Raw genomic sequence first — 19,695 nt, forward strand, 5'->3', positions numbered from 1 at the left:
TTAATTTGTGCATTTAAAGAAAAGAGTTGGCAAACAATAACACAAAAAATTAATCTGCAGAATGTTTCAGTTGTTTAAATTTTTGCATATTTTTCAAACACATCATCTTGGATTCAGGCTCTGACTGTCCTGGCAAATGATTAAATGATGGCTTTCATGTATTGCAGTGAGAGATGCATTTATTTCATACGCAGGCTCATCATCAACTTTAAAAAGACAGCTAGTACTGTCATTATTTTCACAGGGAAAGTACATTCCCCCCCCTTAATGGTCCTATCTAACAAACCTTCCCCCCCAAAAAAAGTACTGCTGTGCATATCACTAGGTGCACACTCCATCTAAAGTCGTCTATTTTCTCTCCAGGCTCAGGGTGATTACATGGCTGAGCACTAACTACAATTATTGAAGATGTGAGGAAGAGCTGTGCATGTAGCATTCATCAGTGAATACTAGACATCCCTCCTTGACACCTCTCTTCCCCTCCCTGCCCCCTGATGCTGTAATTGTCAGTTTTCCTGAAAGTATGAAGCAGGGGATTAGCTGTGCTTCACAAACTCTGGCAGCTGCATTCCCATGCACAGGGTAAGCGCTCCAGCCTTCTCCAGGGCAAAGGTTGGGTGAGCAGCATCAGTAAATTTGTGCTTGATGGCGAACAGCACCAGTCCTCTCTCTGCATTGAAGAACAACAGTCTGCCATCACTGTAATCCAACAGGATGCCGATCCTGGCTGGGTGTTCTGTCACATGGAAATCACTCATCACACCAATGTGAAGAAATCTGTAAAGAAAGCTGCAGGAAAACGGAAACCAGAACACAGTGAGCTTCCTCAGGGTGATTTACCAGAAATAAATTACTGCTTAATTCCCATCTATTAACAGGTTGCTGCATACAGCAGTGTATCATGTGGCAACAGAATTTATAGAATCATAGAATCATAGAATCGTTAAGGTTGGAAAAGACCCTTAAGATCATCAAGTCCAACCGTTAACCTATCACTGCCAAGTCCACCACTAAACCATGTCCTCAAGCACCACATCTATCTGTTCTTTAAATACCTCCAGGGATGGAGATTCAACCACTTCCCTGGGCAGCCTGTTCCAATGCCTGACCACCCTTTCAGTGAAGAAGTTTTTCCTAATATCCAACTTAAACTTCCACTGGCGCAGCTTGAGGCCGTTTCCTCTCGTCCTATCGCTTGTTACTAGGGAGAAGAGACCTACCCCCACCTTGCTACAACCTCCTTTCAGGTTGTTGTACAGAGCAATAAGGTCTCCCCTCAGCCTCCTCTTCTCCAGACTAAACAACCCCAGTTCCCTCAGCCGCTCCTCATAAGACTTGTGCTCCAGACCCTTCACCAGCTTCATTGCTCTTCTTTGGACATGCTCCAGCACCTCAATGTCCTTCTTGTAGTGAGGGGCCCAAAACTGAACACAGCACTCAAGGTGGGGCCTCACCAGTGCCGAGTACAGGGGCACTATCACCTCCCTGGTCCTGCTGGCCACACTATTCCTGATACAGGCCAGAATGCCATTGGCCCTCTTGGCCACCTGAGCACACTGCTGGCTCATGTTCAGGCGGCTGTCAACCAACACCCCCAGGTCCTTTTCCGCCAGGCAGCTCTCCAGCCACTCCTCCCCAAGCCTGTAGAGTTGCATGGGGTTGTTGTGACCCAAGTGCAGGACCTGGCATTTAGCCTTGTTGAATCTCATATGGTTGGCCCCGGCCCAACGATCCAGCCTGTCCAGGTCCCTCTGCAGGGCCTTCCTGCCCTCCAGCAGATCGACACTTCCACCCAACTTGGTGTCATCTGCAAACTTACTGAAGGTGCACTCGATATTCTCATCAAGACCATCGATAAAGATATTGAACAGGACCGGCCCCAACACTGAGCCCTGGGGAACACCACTCGTGACCGGTCGCCAACTGGATTTAACTCCATTCACCACCACTCTCTGGGCCAGGCCATTCAGCCAGTTTTTTTACCCAACGTAGAGTGCACCCATCCAAGCCATGAGCAGCCAGCTTCTCCAGGAGAATGCTGTGAGAGACAGCGTCAAAGGCCTTACTTAAGTCCAAGTAGACAACATCCACAGCCTTCCCCTCATCCACTAAGTGGGTCACCTTGTCATAGAAGGAGACCAGGTTAGTGAGGCAGGACCTCCCTTTCATAAACCCATGCTGGCTGAGCCTGATCCCCCAATTGTCCCACACGTGCCGCGTAATGGCACTCAGGATGATTTGTTCCACAACCTTCCCTGGCACCGAGGTCAGGCTGACAGGCCTGTAGTTCCCCGGATCCTCCTTCCGACCCTTCTTGTAGAGGGGCATCACATTAGCTAGCTTCCAGTCATCTGGGACCTCCCTGGTTGACCAGGACTGCTGGTAAATGATGGAGAGTGGCTTGGCAAACTCCCTCAGTATCCTTGGGTGGATCCCATCTGGCCCCATGGACTTGTGAGCATCCAGATGGAGGAGCAGGTCAGTGACTGCCACCTCTTCGACAACTGGGACTTCATTCTGCATCCTATCTCCATCTCCCAGCTCAGGGGCCTGAAAACCCTGAGGATGACCAGTCTGACTCTTAAAGACTGAGGCAAAGAAGGCATTAAGTACCTCTGCCTTCTCCTCATCCTTCGTGGCAAGGTTACCTTCTGCATCCAACAAAGGAGGGAGATTCTCCCTGGCCCTCCTTTTGTCACTGATATATTAGTAAAAACTTTTTTTGTTATCTTTAACGGCGGTGGCCAGTTTAAGTTCTAGCTGGGCCTTCGCCTTTCTAATCTTCTCCCTGCATAACCTCACAACATCCTTCTAATCCCCCTGAGTCACCTGCCCCTTATTCCAAAGGTGGTAAGCTCTCCTTTTTTTCTTGAGTTCAGCCAAAGCTCTCTGTTCAGCCAGGCCGGTCTTCTCCCCCGCCTGCTCGTCTTTCGGCACATGGGGACAGCCTGCTCCTGCGCCTTTAAGACTTCCTTCTTGAATAACGTCCAGCCTTCCTGGACTCCTTTACCCTTCAGGACTGCCTCCCAAGGGACTCTGTTAACCAGACTCCTAAACAATCCAAAGTCTGCCCTTCTAAAGTTCAGGGTAGCGGTTTTGCTGACCCCCCTCCTTACTTCTCCAAGAATTGAAAACTCTATCGTTTCATGGTTGCTGAGCCCAAGACAGCCTCCGACCACCACATCACCCACCAGGCCTTCTCTGTTCGTAAACAGCAGGTCCAGCGGGGCACCTCCCCTGGTTGGCTCACTTACCAGCTGTGTCAGGAAGTTATCTTCCACACACTCCAGGAACCTCCTAGACTGCTTTCTCTCTGCTGTGTTGTATTTCCAGCAGAGATCTGGTAAGTTGAAGTCTCCCACAAGAACAAGGGCTAGAGATTGTGAGACTTCAGCTAACCACTTGTAGAATACTTCATCTGTTTCCTCATCCTGGTTGGGTGCTCTATAACAGACTCCCACCAGGATATCTGCCTTGTTGGCCTTCCCTCTGATCTTTACCCATAAGCACTCAACCTTATCATCACCATCGTTGAGCTCTAGACAATCAAAACACTCTCTAACGTATAAGGCTACCCCACCACCTCTCCTTCCTTGCCTATCCCTTCTGAAGAGCTTGTAGCCATCCATTACAGCACTCCAGTTGTGTGAGTCATCCCATGATGTTTCCGTGATGGCAACCACATCATAGTTTTCCTGCCGCGCAATGGCTTCCAGCTCCTCCTGTTTATTGCCCATGCTGCGTGCATTGGTGTAAATGCACTTCAGTTGGGCTATAGATCTCATCTCCAACACAGGCATGCCACCCCTAGGCTCGTCCCTAGCAAGCCTGGTTTTATCCCCTTCCCCCTTCGAATCTAGTTTAAAGCTCTCTCAATGAGGCCTGCTAGCTCCTGAGCCATAATCCTTTAACCCCTTTGCAACAGGTGAACCCCATCTGTCTCCAGCAGGCCTGGTGCCATGTAAACTGCCCCATGATTGAAAAACCCAAAATTCCATCGCTGGCACCAGCCTCTGAGCCACGTGTTAATGAGATGGGTCTTCCTGTTCCTTTCCGTATGCCTCCCGGCTACTGAAGGGATGGAGGAAAACACTACCTGCGCTCCTGATCCTTCAAGTAATCGCCCCAGTTCTCTAAAGTCCCTTTTGATCGTCTTTGTGCCTCTATCAGCTACCTCATCACTGCCAACCTGAACAACCAATAGTGGATAATAATCGGACGATTTTACCAGCCTAGGGAGCTTCCTAGTAATGTCTCTTATCCTTGCCCCAGGGAGGCAGCAGACTTCCCTATGGGATGGGTCTGGTCGGCATATTGGGCCCTTTGTTCCCCTCAGAAGGGAGTCGCCTATGACAATTACCCTTCTGTTTTTCTTACCAGCGGCCATTGTAATGTGTGGGGCTGACTGGTTCCCCCTAGTCAATCCCTTGGATGGATCACTGTCTGCATCTTCATCCTCCTGGCCCTCAAGTTCCAGAGCCTCATACCTATTGTGTAAGGGCACCTGGGAGGGCGACGTAGGCTGGGAGAGGATTCGCCTGCTGTGCCGAGCAGGGATCTGTTTCCATCCCCCTCTGTCTCTTAGGTCCCCTCCTTCTGCCTGGTGGCAAGAGGGTAAGGGAGCCTCTCCATCTCTTGATGCTTCCATCTGGCGTGCTCGTCTCAGGAATGGTAGGGAATGGTAGGGCTCCACCAGTCTATCTCCCTCTCGCAAAAAAAAAAAAGTTTTGCTCAGTATGTAACCCTCCTACCTGAGCAAATGTGGCATTGCTTCAAAGCCCTGCCTGGCGTGCCGATGAGCCCTTTCACTCAGCATCTTCGGGCTCTCTGAATAAAAGCAGACTTGCTGTAATCATATTCATCTATATCTTTATTACATGTCTTTTTGGGGATTTAAGCATGAGCTGTGCTTTGGTAAAACCCTTTGCATCTCAGATGTTTCATTTAGCTAGTTATGTTCATGTATCCATATGATTTCACACTAAAAAACCCACACTTGTTTAGATCAAGAGCACCTTTACACCATTAACAGGGTTATGACTTACAAACCTCCAAATCGCCTGGCACTGGCCTGCTTAAGACTACCCCAGTGCCCTGCAGTCCTGCCACAGTGGCAGGTGGGTGCCTGTCGCTGTGAAGGACAAGGCAGGAAAAGGCATTCCCTATGGAGGCTTGAAGTCTCCTGGAGCTGGAAAAAGATTCTAAAAAGATTGCATTTACAGACATAAATACGCTTGCTGGGATTTTGTGAAGCAGTTCAGGATATGAGCTTGGAATGACAAAGCAGTGGCAAAGGAGGTATTAAAGTTTGATTCACTGACTGGGTGAAGGGAGGCAAGTTGGTCTGTTTGAGATTTTTTGTTTTTTATTATTTTTTTAAGGTGCATTATAAGATTTTTTAATTAAGAGGAGGAGGTCTAAAGCTCCTTTGTAGTTGTCCTTTTCTTATTACTCAAATTTGCAGAAAGAAAGCAGATGGGTCCTTTCTGCTCTCGTGATTCTTGAAGCTGTCCAACTTTATTTACATGAAGGACAAGTGACTTCCCAAGCAGCTAGACTGACTCAGTTTTACCTGGTTTGTGTAGGACAGCAGCGCACGCACCAGGAGGTATCACTCAGCCCCAGGACACTGCTCTGTGATGTTGCCTCGTAGCAAATCCCAATCCTATAGCTTCTGCAGGCAGAGACAATGGTTTCCCAGTAATGACATCCCCGAGCAGGCAGCAGTTCACCCAGGATTGAAGGAAACCTATTTGTGGAAGAGGTGTACAGTAAAGTGAGTGTGGTGGTAGACCAAGCATATTGTGTTATTTCTTATATTCACACCATGCAGCAGCATCTAAAATTACTAACGGACTGCACTCTGTTATTCTAACTGCAGGGTTTTATCAAAGATTCGAATGTTGTCAGTAAGAGTCATTTCATCTTTGCACTGAGATGGGCTCATATTGAGGAGTGAAAACCATGAAACTTTACCCCAAATTATATGAAGTTAACAAAAGGTGGAAAAAGTGACTTTGGAGGCAAAAATGGACCTCAAATTTAGCAGGCTTGTTCAAATTAGAAAGCATGGCTGTTTTAAGTAGACACACTGACAAACATCTTGTGTGCATTCAGCTGTAACAGTAAAAAAAAGTGCTTAAACCAGTAATGCCCCATTACCTTTTAAGAAACCATATCAGTATGGTACAACTTCATACAAGTGTACCTGTGCTTGTGATGTGACTGATATCAGCATGTCAAAAAAAATGTTTGCAATGGATGGAGCTAGCCTGGTACAATCATTCTAACATATCCCAGGAGCACTTCCTAATTCTCCAAAGGCACAGATGCTTTGGAAAATGTTACCAGTAATGCTCTCAGCAGAGGAAGCAAAGTAAAAGGATGGATTACTTCTAGCCACAACATATTCAAAAATAAGCCCACAAATCTGGCCTTCTTGAGGCAGCAACAAGTTGCTTTGAGACTGAAGTGCTCTGAAGGATTAAGCAGTGACCATGGACTGAGGCAAACCCAGCAGTCCCAGTAGTGCAACACTGAACTCCTCCCAGCACCTACATCAATGCTGCAACTGGCTTTATTGAGGTATTGCAATGTTTGGAAGGGAGGTCTATCACACAGACTGAAACAATTCAGTTCTACAAAATTAGTTAGTGCCATGTGAAAGCTACCTATAGGTAAAAATAAGAGTGAGAGGTCCATCTCGAACCCCACGGAGTAGTGCACTCGGCATGCTGGTACTCACCCAGTGAATTTGGCTGTCTCGGGAAGGCGGATCACAGTTGCATCAGGGGAGATTTGCAAAGCAGGATGGGCTGTGTTGCTCAGTAGGCGAAATCGAGTTCCTGGTACAATTCACGACAAAGAAACATTGGTTCTGAGAGGCTGGCAACATTAACATGAGATGAATCATAAAATATTAAGCAACAATTACTGCCATCTTAGCTGGACAGAGGTAGGAGTGACAGAAAATTGGGCGCAAATGCAAGGACTCTTCCAAGCTGGGCCTGACTGGGATGACAGTCTTCTGGCAACTAGGCCCAGGGAGCGTAACAGGTTATATTATTCAGAAAAGTAGCTAGGTGATAAAGAAGTCTTCGGTATTAAAGAAGGTTGAATCATTTTCAATCAATTGCTTTTTCAGAATAGCAAACTTGAATTTTGAGGCTGGTTTGGAAGAACCATACATGATTTAATGCTATTTATCTGGAAACCTTAAAGTTTAAATCATCCATTACATTTTAAAACTGCTCTGCATGCTTCCTCATCCCTGAACTCCAAAGTCCATAAGGTTTTAATTTTGCTTTTTTTTAAGGTCTTGGAATCTTTTATCAGAATGTGCTCTGCCAAACTCAAGCAAACTGAAACCCCTGAAGAATATTTAATCATTTCATATCTCTGACAGAATTCAATGTTTTTGCTTCTGAGGTCACATAGGTTTTACATTGACATAAATCTACCAACTTCAAGTGAAGTAGTCCCAGATTGTGCTTATTTTAAGCAGCTAAAATACGGTTCCTTTTATTTCAATAACTTGCTTACTCCCGTATTGGAAAGCTCAGTTATGATTTCTGGAGGAAAATGCCATCTTTGACCGCTTTGCCCCTCCACCCCATTGTTTTGACATCAGAAAATGGTGATGTACCTTTAGTTGAGATGAGAGCAGATTCACTTTGTTCACTTGTCCCAAATGGGTTAACAGCCCTCAAGTAGAAGAAATAGTTCACGTTGGGCTCCAGAGATACTTTCAGTTCAGGTCTCTTTATACTAGCAAAAGATCTGCAAATTTTGAAGATTTTCATACATGAAAATGTATGCAGATATTCAAACTGGGAAAGAATAATTTATGCACACAGCTAAGCCACCTAACAGTATTGTTGACTACTGAAACAACAGGCACCATAGAGAAACTCCAAATTGGAAAGGTGAACACTGTTTTCACACACAAACGGGTTATGTAGGAGCTTTGGCATTTTACTTCAGGGATCCTTCTTACTTCGTCTGACAAATTTTCAGGCCTTTGATCCTGTACTGCCTTCTCACTCAGTGCAGTCATTTGGTGTAATGCTCACTATATGTTCATTTTGCAGCATAAGTAAGTCATCACATAAAATGCAAGCAGTATAGAAACAAATTCTCATCCATCTCCTCTAAAAAGTCTGCATTACAAAATGAACAAGCTTCTGCAGGAAAAAAGAAAATTTGTAATTAGTTCAGCTGCATGAGAGTGAACACGCTTGCTGTGTTTGTACAGTCTGGGCACATGCTCGACATCCAAAAGAACGGATACCCTTATCTGAGACAGCACAGAAACCATGCACTTCTTATTATGAACTCCTTGCTCACAAATTGTTCATCAACAAAGTCTTGGCTTTGTCTCCCTCATGGTGCTGTGCACTCTAACAGGCTGGTTTTGCAAGAGGCAACAGCAGGGGAACTGCCTTTGCACAGTGCCCTGCTTTGACTAAGTCTCCCCTTTGTGGTGCCTCAAAAGCTCAAGCCCTCACATCCTCAACCACTGGTGTCTTGACACACTGCAGGAAAGCGAGAGTCAGCACCCACTCAACCTGCTTCACAGGCACTTTGAAGTGCCAATGAAAGTACTTTGGATGACTAGAAAGATGCCAATTTTATTTTCTATATTGTCAGGAGTATGAAAGTTTGGCTTAACAAATTCTCACACATTGGATCCTGATTTTCCTCATTTTTGCCTCATATAATAACGGCAAAGCCAGACAGTTTATATCCACTGCATCGTACACCTGCAGGTAAAGACTGTTTATCTGTATAAATTAGATAATTTCCTCCAAAAAATGCTTATAGGAATCTTCAAGGCAAGTATTTAATTTTCCAAGTGTAATGCAGGTCTTTTGAGATAACCCCCCTGCCCTCTGGGCTGAAAGATGATAACCTCAGTAGTATGAGGAAGGGCTGAATGCAGGAGTCTTGCTCTGCTCTCCAGATAATTCGTGAACAGATGTGCCTTCAGAGAGCATGCGAGGCACTTTCCCTTCCACCATGAGTTCGAGTGGAGCCCAGGATGGTCTCCCTCCTGCAGGTAATGTCTCTATGGGGAGATAGATTAAACAAATCACTTTTTCCAGCACTAATTACTGTGACCCCAGAGAAGGTAAGGCAGACAAGTCAGCTGTCAGATATCATTGCTATTCATTTGTAGTGACTGATTTTTCATGTATGTCCCACCAGAGAGCAGTACAATCTGAAGAATAATCAGTGCTCATCCATCAGGATTTTTCACATGCCTGCCTCTGCTGCATTTATCAGATAAAGGTAAAATCCCACAGCCCTACATACACCAAATTCCTGTTAACACCACATAGAGCTCTGTGTCTAGGAGGATGGCATCCTGGGAAAAGACTGGTGCATCATCCTTATTAGTCTGTAACAGGTATTTTGTACTGACAGCTGTCATTAAAAGTGATTGAAAACATTGAGAAAAAGCACTGAGTGCTCCTGTGATCTTCTTTCAATTTGAAAGAATTTCAGAGAGTTTTGGGCTCTTGTGTGATCAGCGCTGGGCCACGCTGCCTTTGGGGAATGTGTTACATTAATGCTGGAACTGATGCAGTAAACAGAAGTGGGTTGCCCAAACACGGTAGCAATTGCATGGTTTGCTTCACCCTTGTGACTAACTAAAGCCCTGACCACGAGAGTACTTCAGCAAGGCATTGGGAGTTTGGCAGGCTGGTCAGTTCTTACTGAAAGGTTCAGGGAAGAGGTGCAACCTGATGAGTTGCCTGATGAGAACCTGAGATCTTTAGACTTGAAAAAGGAAAAAGGCTCATCTGAGTATAGGGGATGAGGAAAAGGAAAGATGAGTCAAAAAATTTCAGATGGGAACTGAGCAAGGAGGCAAATATAAAAGAAGTGAGAGAAAGGAAAACGGGGATGGAAGCAGAGGCATGGGAAAAGAAGCAGGCACCCAAGCTTTGAAGAAATTTGTCCATGCTTCCTAGACAAGTCTGGCCCAGTCTGTTCCTTAAAAGCACCATCCTGACATCTTTGGTGTGAATCTGAAGCACAGAGCACCAGAAAGAAGTTTTGAGCAAACAGTTACAAGTGAGATGAAGGAAGGACACACTAAGCTATTCATCGGAAGCTGTTTGTGGCAACATGTAGATCAATGTGTTTTAAGCACAGTGATGCCCTCTATATGGCTCCTTCTTCTGTCTTCTGGAAAATACCATGCCAGTCAGTGCCCTCCCAAAGAAATTAGATCTTTTTCACTGTTAGCTATTTAACTGATGACTAGTTAACAAAACACAAAATTGTTTCTAAATCCAAGTAGACAGGTACATTCTGGTGTAATGAGTAGACCTACGGTATTCATATTCTGGAGTCTGGATCCCAGAACCTGGGTATTCAGAAAAGATTTTGGGTCCAGCCAATTGCAGAATAGGGTCAGCCATCAAAGTTCAGACTCGTGTGTCTTTCAAATCTGAAATTCTCCAAATCAGAATTTGGTTGCATGTTTAATTCAGAGAGCAATAGCATGCCTCTTTTCAGTTGTAATAATGAGACAGAAGTGTCTGGACTTTAAGCAGATCTGGTCAGTAAAACAGTGGTCAGATTTTTGAATAGCATTCTCTGCTCGGTAATCTATTTTAGCCAGCTTTAAGCTGCCTAAGAATAAAATTTGCCTATCAATTTTAGCTACGACTAAGGCTTAAAAAACAGTCCTGATGCTGCCAACTAATGAAACAGAATATGCCAACAAGAAGGAATTTCATTTGCAACAGTCTGAGCCAGCTCCAAGCTCACAAGGGGGTGCATGCAAAGAAGAAATAGGTCTTGCTATCACCTCTCCTTCTGTCTAGAGGACAGGGTGAAGGGGGAAAGTGAATACTGAGGGCTCCCCAGCAATCACTGTAGTTTGTCATGCTTCAGATTAACCGTGCAATCAGTGATAAAAAAAGCAAGGATAAGGAGAAGGTATGATTACTACCTAGCTTACAGCATACAGGACATGCATGGGAGAAGGGAAGGGAAAATGCATCCTGACTGTTGGGGGAAAGTCTGTTTCATTTCTGAGTTCTTATAACAAGCATTGCAGCTAGATCTTCCTCAAGCTCACCTAAAGTATTGTACCATGTAATTTTGGTCATGAAAGAAAGAGAAAATCACCTACAACATTTTTTATGTCACCTATTTTCTACTTTAAAAACACCTGTTCACTTTACAGATGATTTTAAATTTAGTAATGTTATCATCAAAGCATGAGGCATCCTGGCCTTTAGCCTAAATGGTATCATATTTGCACTATCCCCACAGTGTCTTGGTATCATAATACAAAATTTGGCACATAGAAATTCAAGAAACATTTGAAGTTAAATATTTTAAGTATCTCCTCTTAATTACCCTCTTTATAAGAGGAATCTATAAATCTCAAAATCCAGTCTCCAAATTTCAGGTATGTGCTATTCAAAGCAAAGCAGAAAGGAGTTACATGTTTCTTCATCTTTAAATTGCTGAGCAATATTATAGTAGCAATTGTCTGTTAAATTTGTGATTTCCCTGGTTTTAGGGAAATCTGATGCTGTGTTTTGATGCATATTTCTCCCATTAGCATCCTCATTTATTTCAAGGAAACAATGTCTAGAGGATATTTTTTAATATTGCAGGACCCAGCAAATGATATGCCTTGCAGTGATTCAGAATGCCTTCTGTGCTGTAATTGTCATTTCCACCCCAATATCCCACTGAAACAGTACCTCCAAACTTGTGCTGGTACCACTGATGTTGAGTTAGAGCTGAAAGCACGGAAGCTTCTCAAGATATGTGTAGAAGCACACAGAAAGGGTGTACCATGAGCAGAAAAAAGTTCTTGAAGCTAAAAATAAAGAACAAATTGCTCTGAGTTCCCTCCCAGCTGTGCCGCACGCTTACTTTCCTCTCCTCTGTCCCAGCTCTGGCTGTTTTGGAGTTAGATCACCAAAGCACCACCTGCAATGGTCCTCACTGCTATCTCAGACAGCAAGCCCAGCACAGCCAGCGGGGAGGAAGATTCCTTATTTTCCACACATTGTTTCCTGAGCTGGCAGGACTGTAATGTGGGCAAAGCAACAGGAGGAAGGCTTGCTCTCCTTTTTCCAGCATTAGACCTGCTCTATGGGTAAACGGAAAATTGTGATTGCTAGCAGTGCCGGTCTTGCATTGGCAGAGAGGATGATACTCAGTCACTTCCACTTTTACAAACTCACCACATACTGTACTAATTTCTGCCTCCCTGAGTCTTAGAGATTTCTCATGATGTGATACATGGTTTCCATCTGAACAGCCCGCACACCTAATCCCTGGACTATATTTCTCGCAGTTTTCCATTTTCCACCCACAGCTCCATTGACTTCTCAACACAAAGAGGCTGAATGGCAAGAAAATAGCAGAGCTCTGGAAACTGAAAGAAACATTTCAAAGCCTCATAAAGATACTGGAAAAAGAATCAACCTGGGAAGGAGCTTTAAAACCACAGCAGCAGGCCAGGGACTCGTTGTTGCAGAAGATTTAAGATGTTTTTATATGGAACCATGTCCCTCAGGTGGCAAGCTAGCAAGGAAAGAAAACCCAGAGGGGAAAAATCTAGATTTTTTTGATGGTATGTAGAAGGAAACTTTTTATGAGGATTTATTTCCAGAGGTTCCTCAAATTCTCTCGCTGGGGAACTGGGACTGCTCCAGGACTGCTCCAAGGACCTCCTTGGAGATATTCAAAAGCCACCTGGACACAGTCCTAAGCAACTGGCTCTAGGTGTCCCTACTTGAGCAGGGGGTTGCACCAGATGACCTCCAGAGATCCCTTCCAACCTCAGCCATTCTGCGATTCTGTGACATTCTGAAGGCTACAAGGGGCTGGCACAGACCAGGGACTCTACACACAGCTCCTGCTGTTTGATGAGGGAATTTCTCCCTGCCTGATACCTTGGCAATGTCCCTTGCCTTGGGTGGGCTCCCAGAACGACATGTGCGAAAGCAGCCTTGTGGGATGGGACTGTGCCGCTTTCTCCAGGACTTCCCTTGGATGTCCTTCCCCCACCTCTGCTTTCCCGCTGTGCCTCCAGCAGCATCTGAACTTTCCAGGGTTGCTGAAAAATGTGTTCGGACTCCCACTCGGAGACTGGGGAATCGTTCAGCTATGGGGCCACCGCAAGCATAAGAGGCACAGGCCACCACAAGGGCTCTGTGTTTGGCTGGTCCCCAAGATGTGTGTTGCTCAGGAAACCTGTGAAGGACAAACTCCAAGCTTTCAAGGAAAGTAACCTACAGCGTTTCCAGGCCCCAATGCTCCTAGGTGGGCATAAAGACACAGTTTTATTCCACTTGATATAGGTACTCGACATAGTAACTGTAGGCTCCTTACAGATACTTTCAGAAGGCAGCTCAGCCCATCTAAGATCTGACTCATCACCTGGAGCTATTTGTCTCACTATATCAGCTACATAAGGAACTGATTTCTAGTCCTAACATGCACCTTGATGGCCTTGGATGGGAGCAATACAGGCAGTATGCTCCATCCATCAGTGGGCTCTTTTTTCCTTGGCTTTATGCAAAAAAAATAAATAGAAATCTTTAAAAGAATATTCTCCATCACTGAATCATCTTGTGCCGTTATAGAAGTTTTCCAGGTTAATCTTGGGGGGGATGTGCTTTTGGAAAAGGAAGGAGAGGCATTGTTTTGAGGGAAAATAAGTGGTAAAAGATGGTCTTTGACACTGTAAAAAGCGGTCAGAGCCCTTCTACAAATACAGAAATTTCAACTACAGCAATTCTGAGAAAATTAATGATTTTGTTCTATGGGAATTTTTCACACTTGTCACAGTAAAAGGTGAGCTTCTGCCCACAGGGAGGCCAAAAAGTCAAATGTGACTCAGTATAATTATAAACATGCTAGACTTTGCACAAGCTCACTTTAGAAAGAGAATTGGTCGGTTCTGGCAGCTTGTTGCCACAGGCAAACCGCTCGGTGTTAACAATACCTCGCTCACAGATTACAGAAAGCAGCACGCTTTCTGGTACAGTTTTGAGAAAAAGAGGCAATTCCAGTTAACAGCAAAGAAACTTGAGGGCAAATACATAGTACAGGTTTTAGGAGCAGCTACATTATCCCTGACCAACAGCGACTTTGGCAGGTTGACAGGGACCTGATGGTCTCATGAAATATTTATGAAACAGAGCAGATCATGGCTGCCCTCTGAGAGGCAGGAGAGCTGGGCAAGACCTCTCCTCCTCTCCTTGTTTGCATTAACACAGCACACTGGTACTGCGTGAATAAAAGGTCTCCCAACCCCGCAGAAATTTATTTCAATTTTTAGCCTACTTTTGTAAGGAGCAAGGCACGCGCAATTTCACTGTCATACTTGTCTAGTAGAAACATGTGAACCATTTAGTCAATTAATTTTGACTGCAAGGGGTGGAGCCCATGTGAACTAGCCCATGGATGAAGACCCTAATCAGGCTCCCTGGGAGGGGAAGACTGACAAACTCAGCTGGGGTCCCATATGGCAAGTCACTCCCCTGCCTCCCAAAGCTTCTCAGACTTCTGCAACTGTATTTTTCTGGAATGTTGTTGTTTTTTTAAAAAAACAACCAAACAAAACCCCAAACCCCCAAGGACATACAGAGCACCATATAATTTTCTCTGCATTTCAACACACTGCATGGTTTCATGGCTCAGTGGTGCCTACATCCCTCCTCGCCCTCTCCTCTACACAGCACAGACTTAACGTAGGGGAAACCAGAGAGGGTCTGGCATAAGCAGACGCCACCCCCAATTTCAAAGCTGCTCTTTGGGTTGCTCTTCCACCCCTGTGGCATGCCTGCACAGCTGGGCAGTGCTGGGCTCAGCTGTGCTTTGGGAGGGATCTGCCCACGCATCCAGACAGTGCAGATGGATCACCAACATTACCAGGACACCACTATGACCCTCACTATGTCTCAAGCCGGCTCCTATCTTGTTTGCCACAAAACAAAGAGCAAACTGGGCCAGGCTTCTCTGTCCCGCTCCTTCCTGCGAAGCTCAGCTGCCCTCCCTGGGGCTGTGGCAGCTGCAGAGGAGCAATTGCTTCCCCAGCCAGCACAGCCTTGCAACTTCTGGTTGACTGCAGACCGCAACATCTTCAGGGTTTTGGCCCCAAATGAATGGGATTGCCCAGTTGAGCAGAATAAAAAGGAAGTATTTTTACATCTCTCACCCTAATCTCATAGATTAGTGTCCAGCCTGTAAATTCCTCAGCGTGCAGAAGCTGATTTCTTCCTTGCACGGTCGAAGACAGAATAATCTCTTGTGTAATGACCCACAGTCTGGGGCAGGGCGCTCATTAACAGCTGCTTAATCTGACCGAGCAGTGCTTGTGACTGTGGCACTGACCTGAGACCCTCTCCTTCCGGCGAATGCTGTCGGCAGTACTCCAGAGTGAAGGACTCCGTCGCCACCGAGCTGGCGCGCCAGCGGATGGTGGCCGTGTCCCAACACACCGTGCAGTCCTCGGCCTTGATGGTGGGGATGGCGGGCGCTGGGGACACAGGGACACATTAGCTGTACCACAAGGAGGGTACCAGTGGCTGCTGGGGGATGCTCGTGAGGGAAAGGAAGGGTGACCTCCCTGAAACCCCATGGCATAGTTAGTTTTATCTGTCCAGCAATGATCTTTTGCTTATTTGTGTTTCAGTGGCAGAGGGCTACATTATGGGGAAAAACCCCACACTGGGAAAGTCACTGTGAATATTTGTGCATTTCCTTGCACATGCTTAGAACATCCGTGTAGATGATAGATTTTTATGTCTCTCCTCAAATGCATTTTCCCCATTTCTGCCATTTTTTTAAGGAGCAGAGCACCAAGGCAGTACAGCAAGGCAGTACACCAAGGCAATACAGCTCTCCCTGGATCACCTCAATCCTGTCCTCAGCTGTTCCTGCATGAACTGCATCAGAAACAAACGTGCTGCTGCAGAACTGAGGGGGAGATGCTGACTCTCTGCTTAATTATGCCCTGTTTATTTTTGCAGTGCGGATATTAAAATTCCATCCTGTAATTTCTCTTTTTTAGAGCCTCAGTTTAAGAACTACAGGCCCAACTGCAAGACAGAAAACTGAATGTAAAATAGTGCACTGAATGCAAGTAATCAAAATCTATTGTGTGAAATAGCACATCCAACATCGTAGGCTGAAAATGGATTAGTTGTATTCACTTGCTCTATCTCTTTCCAGGGAATAGCAACATAAACGAACTTTATGACCTGTTGTTGAAACTCATATAAACAGTCTTAATACCAATCCTTAAAAGAAAAGTTATTAATTAAAAAAAAAGGTCATAGAAAGTTATTTTACTTTTAAAGAGATTGGGTTCCAAATAGGAGGCCTAAGAAAAAAGTAGAAATTAGACAATTTTATGACAAGATAATCTTATAGAACTGCAACCAGCATTCTAGATGCATTCTGTTTTGTAAGAAAAATAATTTGTTATTAGTAGAAAAGGAAAGAAAAAACCTCATAAGTACATACTGATTTCCTGGTTTAGTGAAAATCAGGAGGTTAGCAATCCAGGTTAAGATGTACTTGATGTTTTACTACAGGAACAGCTAATCTAGGTATTCAGCAGAACAAAGAATCTGTGGAATAGATTCTCATCTGGTAATAAATCTGTGTAGCTCCCTTAGCAATAACCCTTTAATTCTCTTCTGACATATTTGATTATTGTCTGGTTTTAAATGCACCTGTTTCTAAAGAATGAAAAATTAATTGCTAAATCCCCCAATATCTGCATTCAGAAACTGACACACATACCCACATTTATGTATGTGCAAACAGTACATCACAAGACATCGAGTACTTTTTTTAATTTAAATTATCTGTCCAAAGAGTAGATGGAGTCAGCATACCAGAAAAAAGTTGTTACTGTGCTTCTGAGATTTTTAACAAATTAACTGCAGTTACTCAAGCTGTACTAATTAGAATATACATCTGATTTCCTGGTAATATTTCAGCACTCATATAAATGATCTTATAAGAGGCAAAGAGCAGAAAAGGGTAAGTTCTTACTCTGTCCCTCAGATACAGGATGAGAATCACATAGGTTTTGAATGACAGAAGAAGGTGTATTCACTCCTATGTCTTTAGGATTGCAAAGAGCCTTCATCTGGAGATCAGTTTGAGATGGATGGGGTGGGGGGAAGGTGGGGCTATAGAGGGATACTTGCTGCCTTCAGCATCATTCCCTCACAGAAAGTACTGCTTGGAAACAGCATGTTCCCCAGGGGAGGGGAAGACAGGCTGTGAGTTTGGGAGGTGGAGAAGCAGGAGACAGGAGGTGCTGGGGGAAAGCTGCTGCAGCAGCATGCTGTGTTCCCCACAACTCCCCAGGCCCACTGCCACCTCTATGCATGCAATTCCCATGGAGAAGCCTTGGAGGGGTTCCCAACATCTGGAAGAGGCACAGCTTTGATCCATTATTAATGTGTATGTTCCCATTACTGTATATACCAGCTAATGATTTTCTTGTATGTGCCAACTTTTAATCTGAATTACTAAAAGTAAACTCTCTAAATTCTTGCTTCTGAGTTTATATTGCTAATTGGACTACTTGAAGAATCAAAATATTCTAGCTTCATATCAAAGTAGCCAGGCTCACACTGAAGAACTGGTTTCCATTACTGGTGCTCATCTTTCCACCCTTGGCCTTAAGGGGATGCAGCAGTTTTGCATCAGTCAGTGCTCAGCAGTGTCCCCACAAGTCCACCTGGGGCTCAGCATGCTCCAGAGGGAGTTCACTTAACTTGAGGGAAGGTATTTAATGAGCCCTTATTTGATCTAGTTTATTTGCTTTCTTAAAGAAACAGACCAAAGGAAGGCATCAAAGACTTGAGGAAATTAACTTCTTCAGAAGGCTTCAGTTTTGGGAAAAAGAATTATGAGCCTGATGCCAAAAGGCAAATGCAGTTCTCAAAAATAATGGCTTCAGAGAGGTGAGAACCCCTTTTTAAATTATGATTTATTAGCTAGTAATAACTCATTATTATTTGACCATTTCGCAGGAATTCTCACAATTACATTGTTGTAATTGCTCACAAGTACATTGTTGATATCATAAAATTTGAATTTCTACTTTGAATTCTTTGGAAAATCATCTTTGCTAAAAATATCAATAGCAAATTGAATATCAAAGAGAATTATCAACAAATTTCAAGTCTAGTGGATTAAGCAAAAGGCTTGAAGCTGTGGTTGCTGCCAAGTGATTTCAACAATACACTCAGTGTTGTACAGTTATTTCATTATGAAATTGTTAAATGTCTGTATTTTGTAACTGCAAGAAGCAGTAGCACTAAAAAAATCATCTGGCAAAAGGGCCTCAGACACAAGAGGCTTCACCTTGCTTGTAATTCAAGAAGCAATAGTTTTGTCAATACAAATTATTAAAGAAATTAAATCTCAGAAAAATTAATCAGTCAAACGAAGCTCATAAACAATACTTGTCTAATTACTCATCTTAATTTATACCACTTAAACAGCAGCAGAGCCTCTCAGCCACACCTGAGATTTGTGTTCCACTGAGCTAGACACAGCATGTAACCTCGGTAAAGCAGGCCTTCCCCTGAAAAGTTAATCATTTAAATCAATGCAACATAGATGTGTTTGGGAGGATGGCAGAGAGGCAAAAAATGCAGCTGTCACCTCCATTTTCCACAGGAGAAGCAGCAGCACAGAGCAGCCAGGTGGCTTTCCCAGAGCTGCCCTGGAGCATTGCAGCGCACTCAGAAGAGAAATTCATAATGTGCCGCCCCAATGCCCCAATCACAAGGCCTGAGACTGAAAATGTCTTCAAATCTGAATATCTGAATACCTTCAAGTTTCCTCCCAGGAGCAATTATGCTGCTATCTTAAGAGATAGCAAAAAGGGAAATGATTGTGAGTTGCCTGCTATCTGCCAGATGGGCTAAATTAAACAATTTCTTCTGTTTCAGTAACACTATGAACTAGAATTGGTCCAAGAACCTGAAGCTTATAATAATAAAATGCCAAAATAACAATCAAATGCCAAAATATGTACATACCTGTTTTAAAAATAGCTTTTTCACTGGGTAAGCTACAGCCTGTGCAGTTCACAGCCATGATCCACACACTGTAACAGCAATCCGGCTCCAGGTCCTCTAAAATGCAGTGGCTCTCCTTCACCGTCACTCTGTATTCTTCTGCCAAAGCTAGGAGGAACACACACATGCACAGAACATTACACTCACATGTTTCACTGGTAGGGCCTATGACTGCGCCTTTTGGCTAACATGTAAAAACCAGTAAACTAAAAAAATCCAGAAAGCATTACTAGCCAAGATCTCCATATTTTACTCTGACTCAGTTTTGACAAAGTTTTTGACATGCCCTTGAGTTGCATGCATTCAAACCCCATTGATGGCAAGGGGAGATTATGGCCCTCAGTCCTACTGAGGACTAGGCTGCAAATTTGGAACATACAATCAGCAGTTATCAACTCTGGTTTCACCTCTCCATAACATAACATAACATAACATAACAATTTATCATAATGGAATTTATAGCCCTTAGCTATAAATTAGCTATTATAAAAAGCCCTTAGCATCCTTTAGAGTGTACACAAATACGGATTTGTGCAGAGCCCAGTTGCTTTAAGTGACTTTATGATCAGCCTGAGCTTTTTAATGAATGAGCATT

General features: G+C 44.1%; 1 protein-coding gene across 1 annotated transcript in view; it reads right to left on the reverse strand.

Annotated features, from left to right (window-relative positions):
* Positions 1-276: 276 nt before the first annotated feature.
* The window catches only part of LOC309601739 (uncharacterized protein), a gene marked incomplete at its 5' end in the record, with an annotated part of 51,711 nt that continues 32,292 nt past the window's right edge, over positions 277-19,695 (reverse strand). Inside the window, 6 exon segments of the mRNA XM_082334901.1 lie at positions 277-789; positions 5,573-5,749; positions 6,746-6,845; positions 7,646-7,779; positions 15,382-15,526; positions 19,062-19,208. Of these exon segments, the coding sequence (XP_082191027.1) occupies positions 537-789; positions 5,573-5,749; positions 6,746-6,845; positions 7,646-7,779; positions 15,382-15,526; positions 19,062-19,208 (956 nt within the window). The 3' untranslated portion in view covers positions 277-536.

The sequence above is a fragment of the Platalea leucorodia genome (genome assembly GCF_965183815.1).
Source record: "Platalea leucorodia genome assembly, chromosome: W".
NCBI classification, from domain to species: Eukaryota; Metazoa; Chordata; class Aves; order Pelecaniformes; family Threskiornithidae; genus Platalea; species Platalea leucorodia.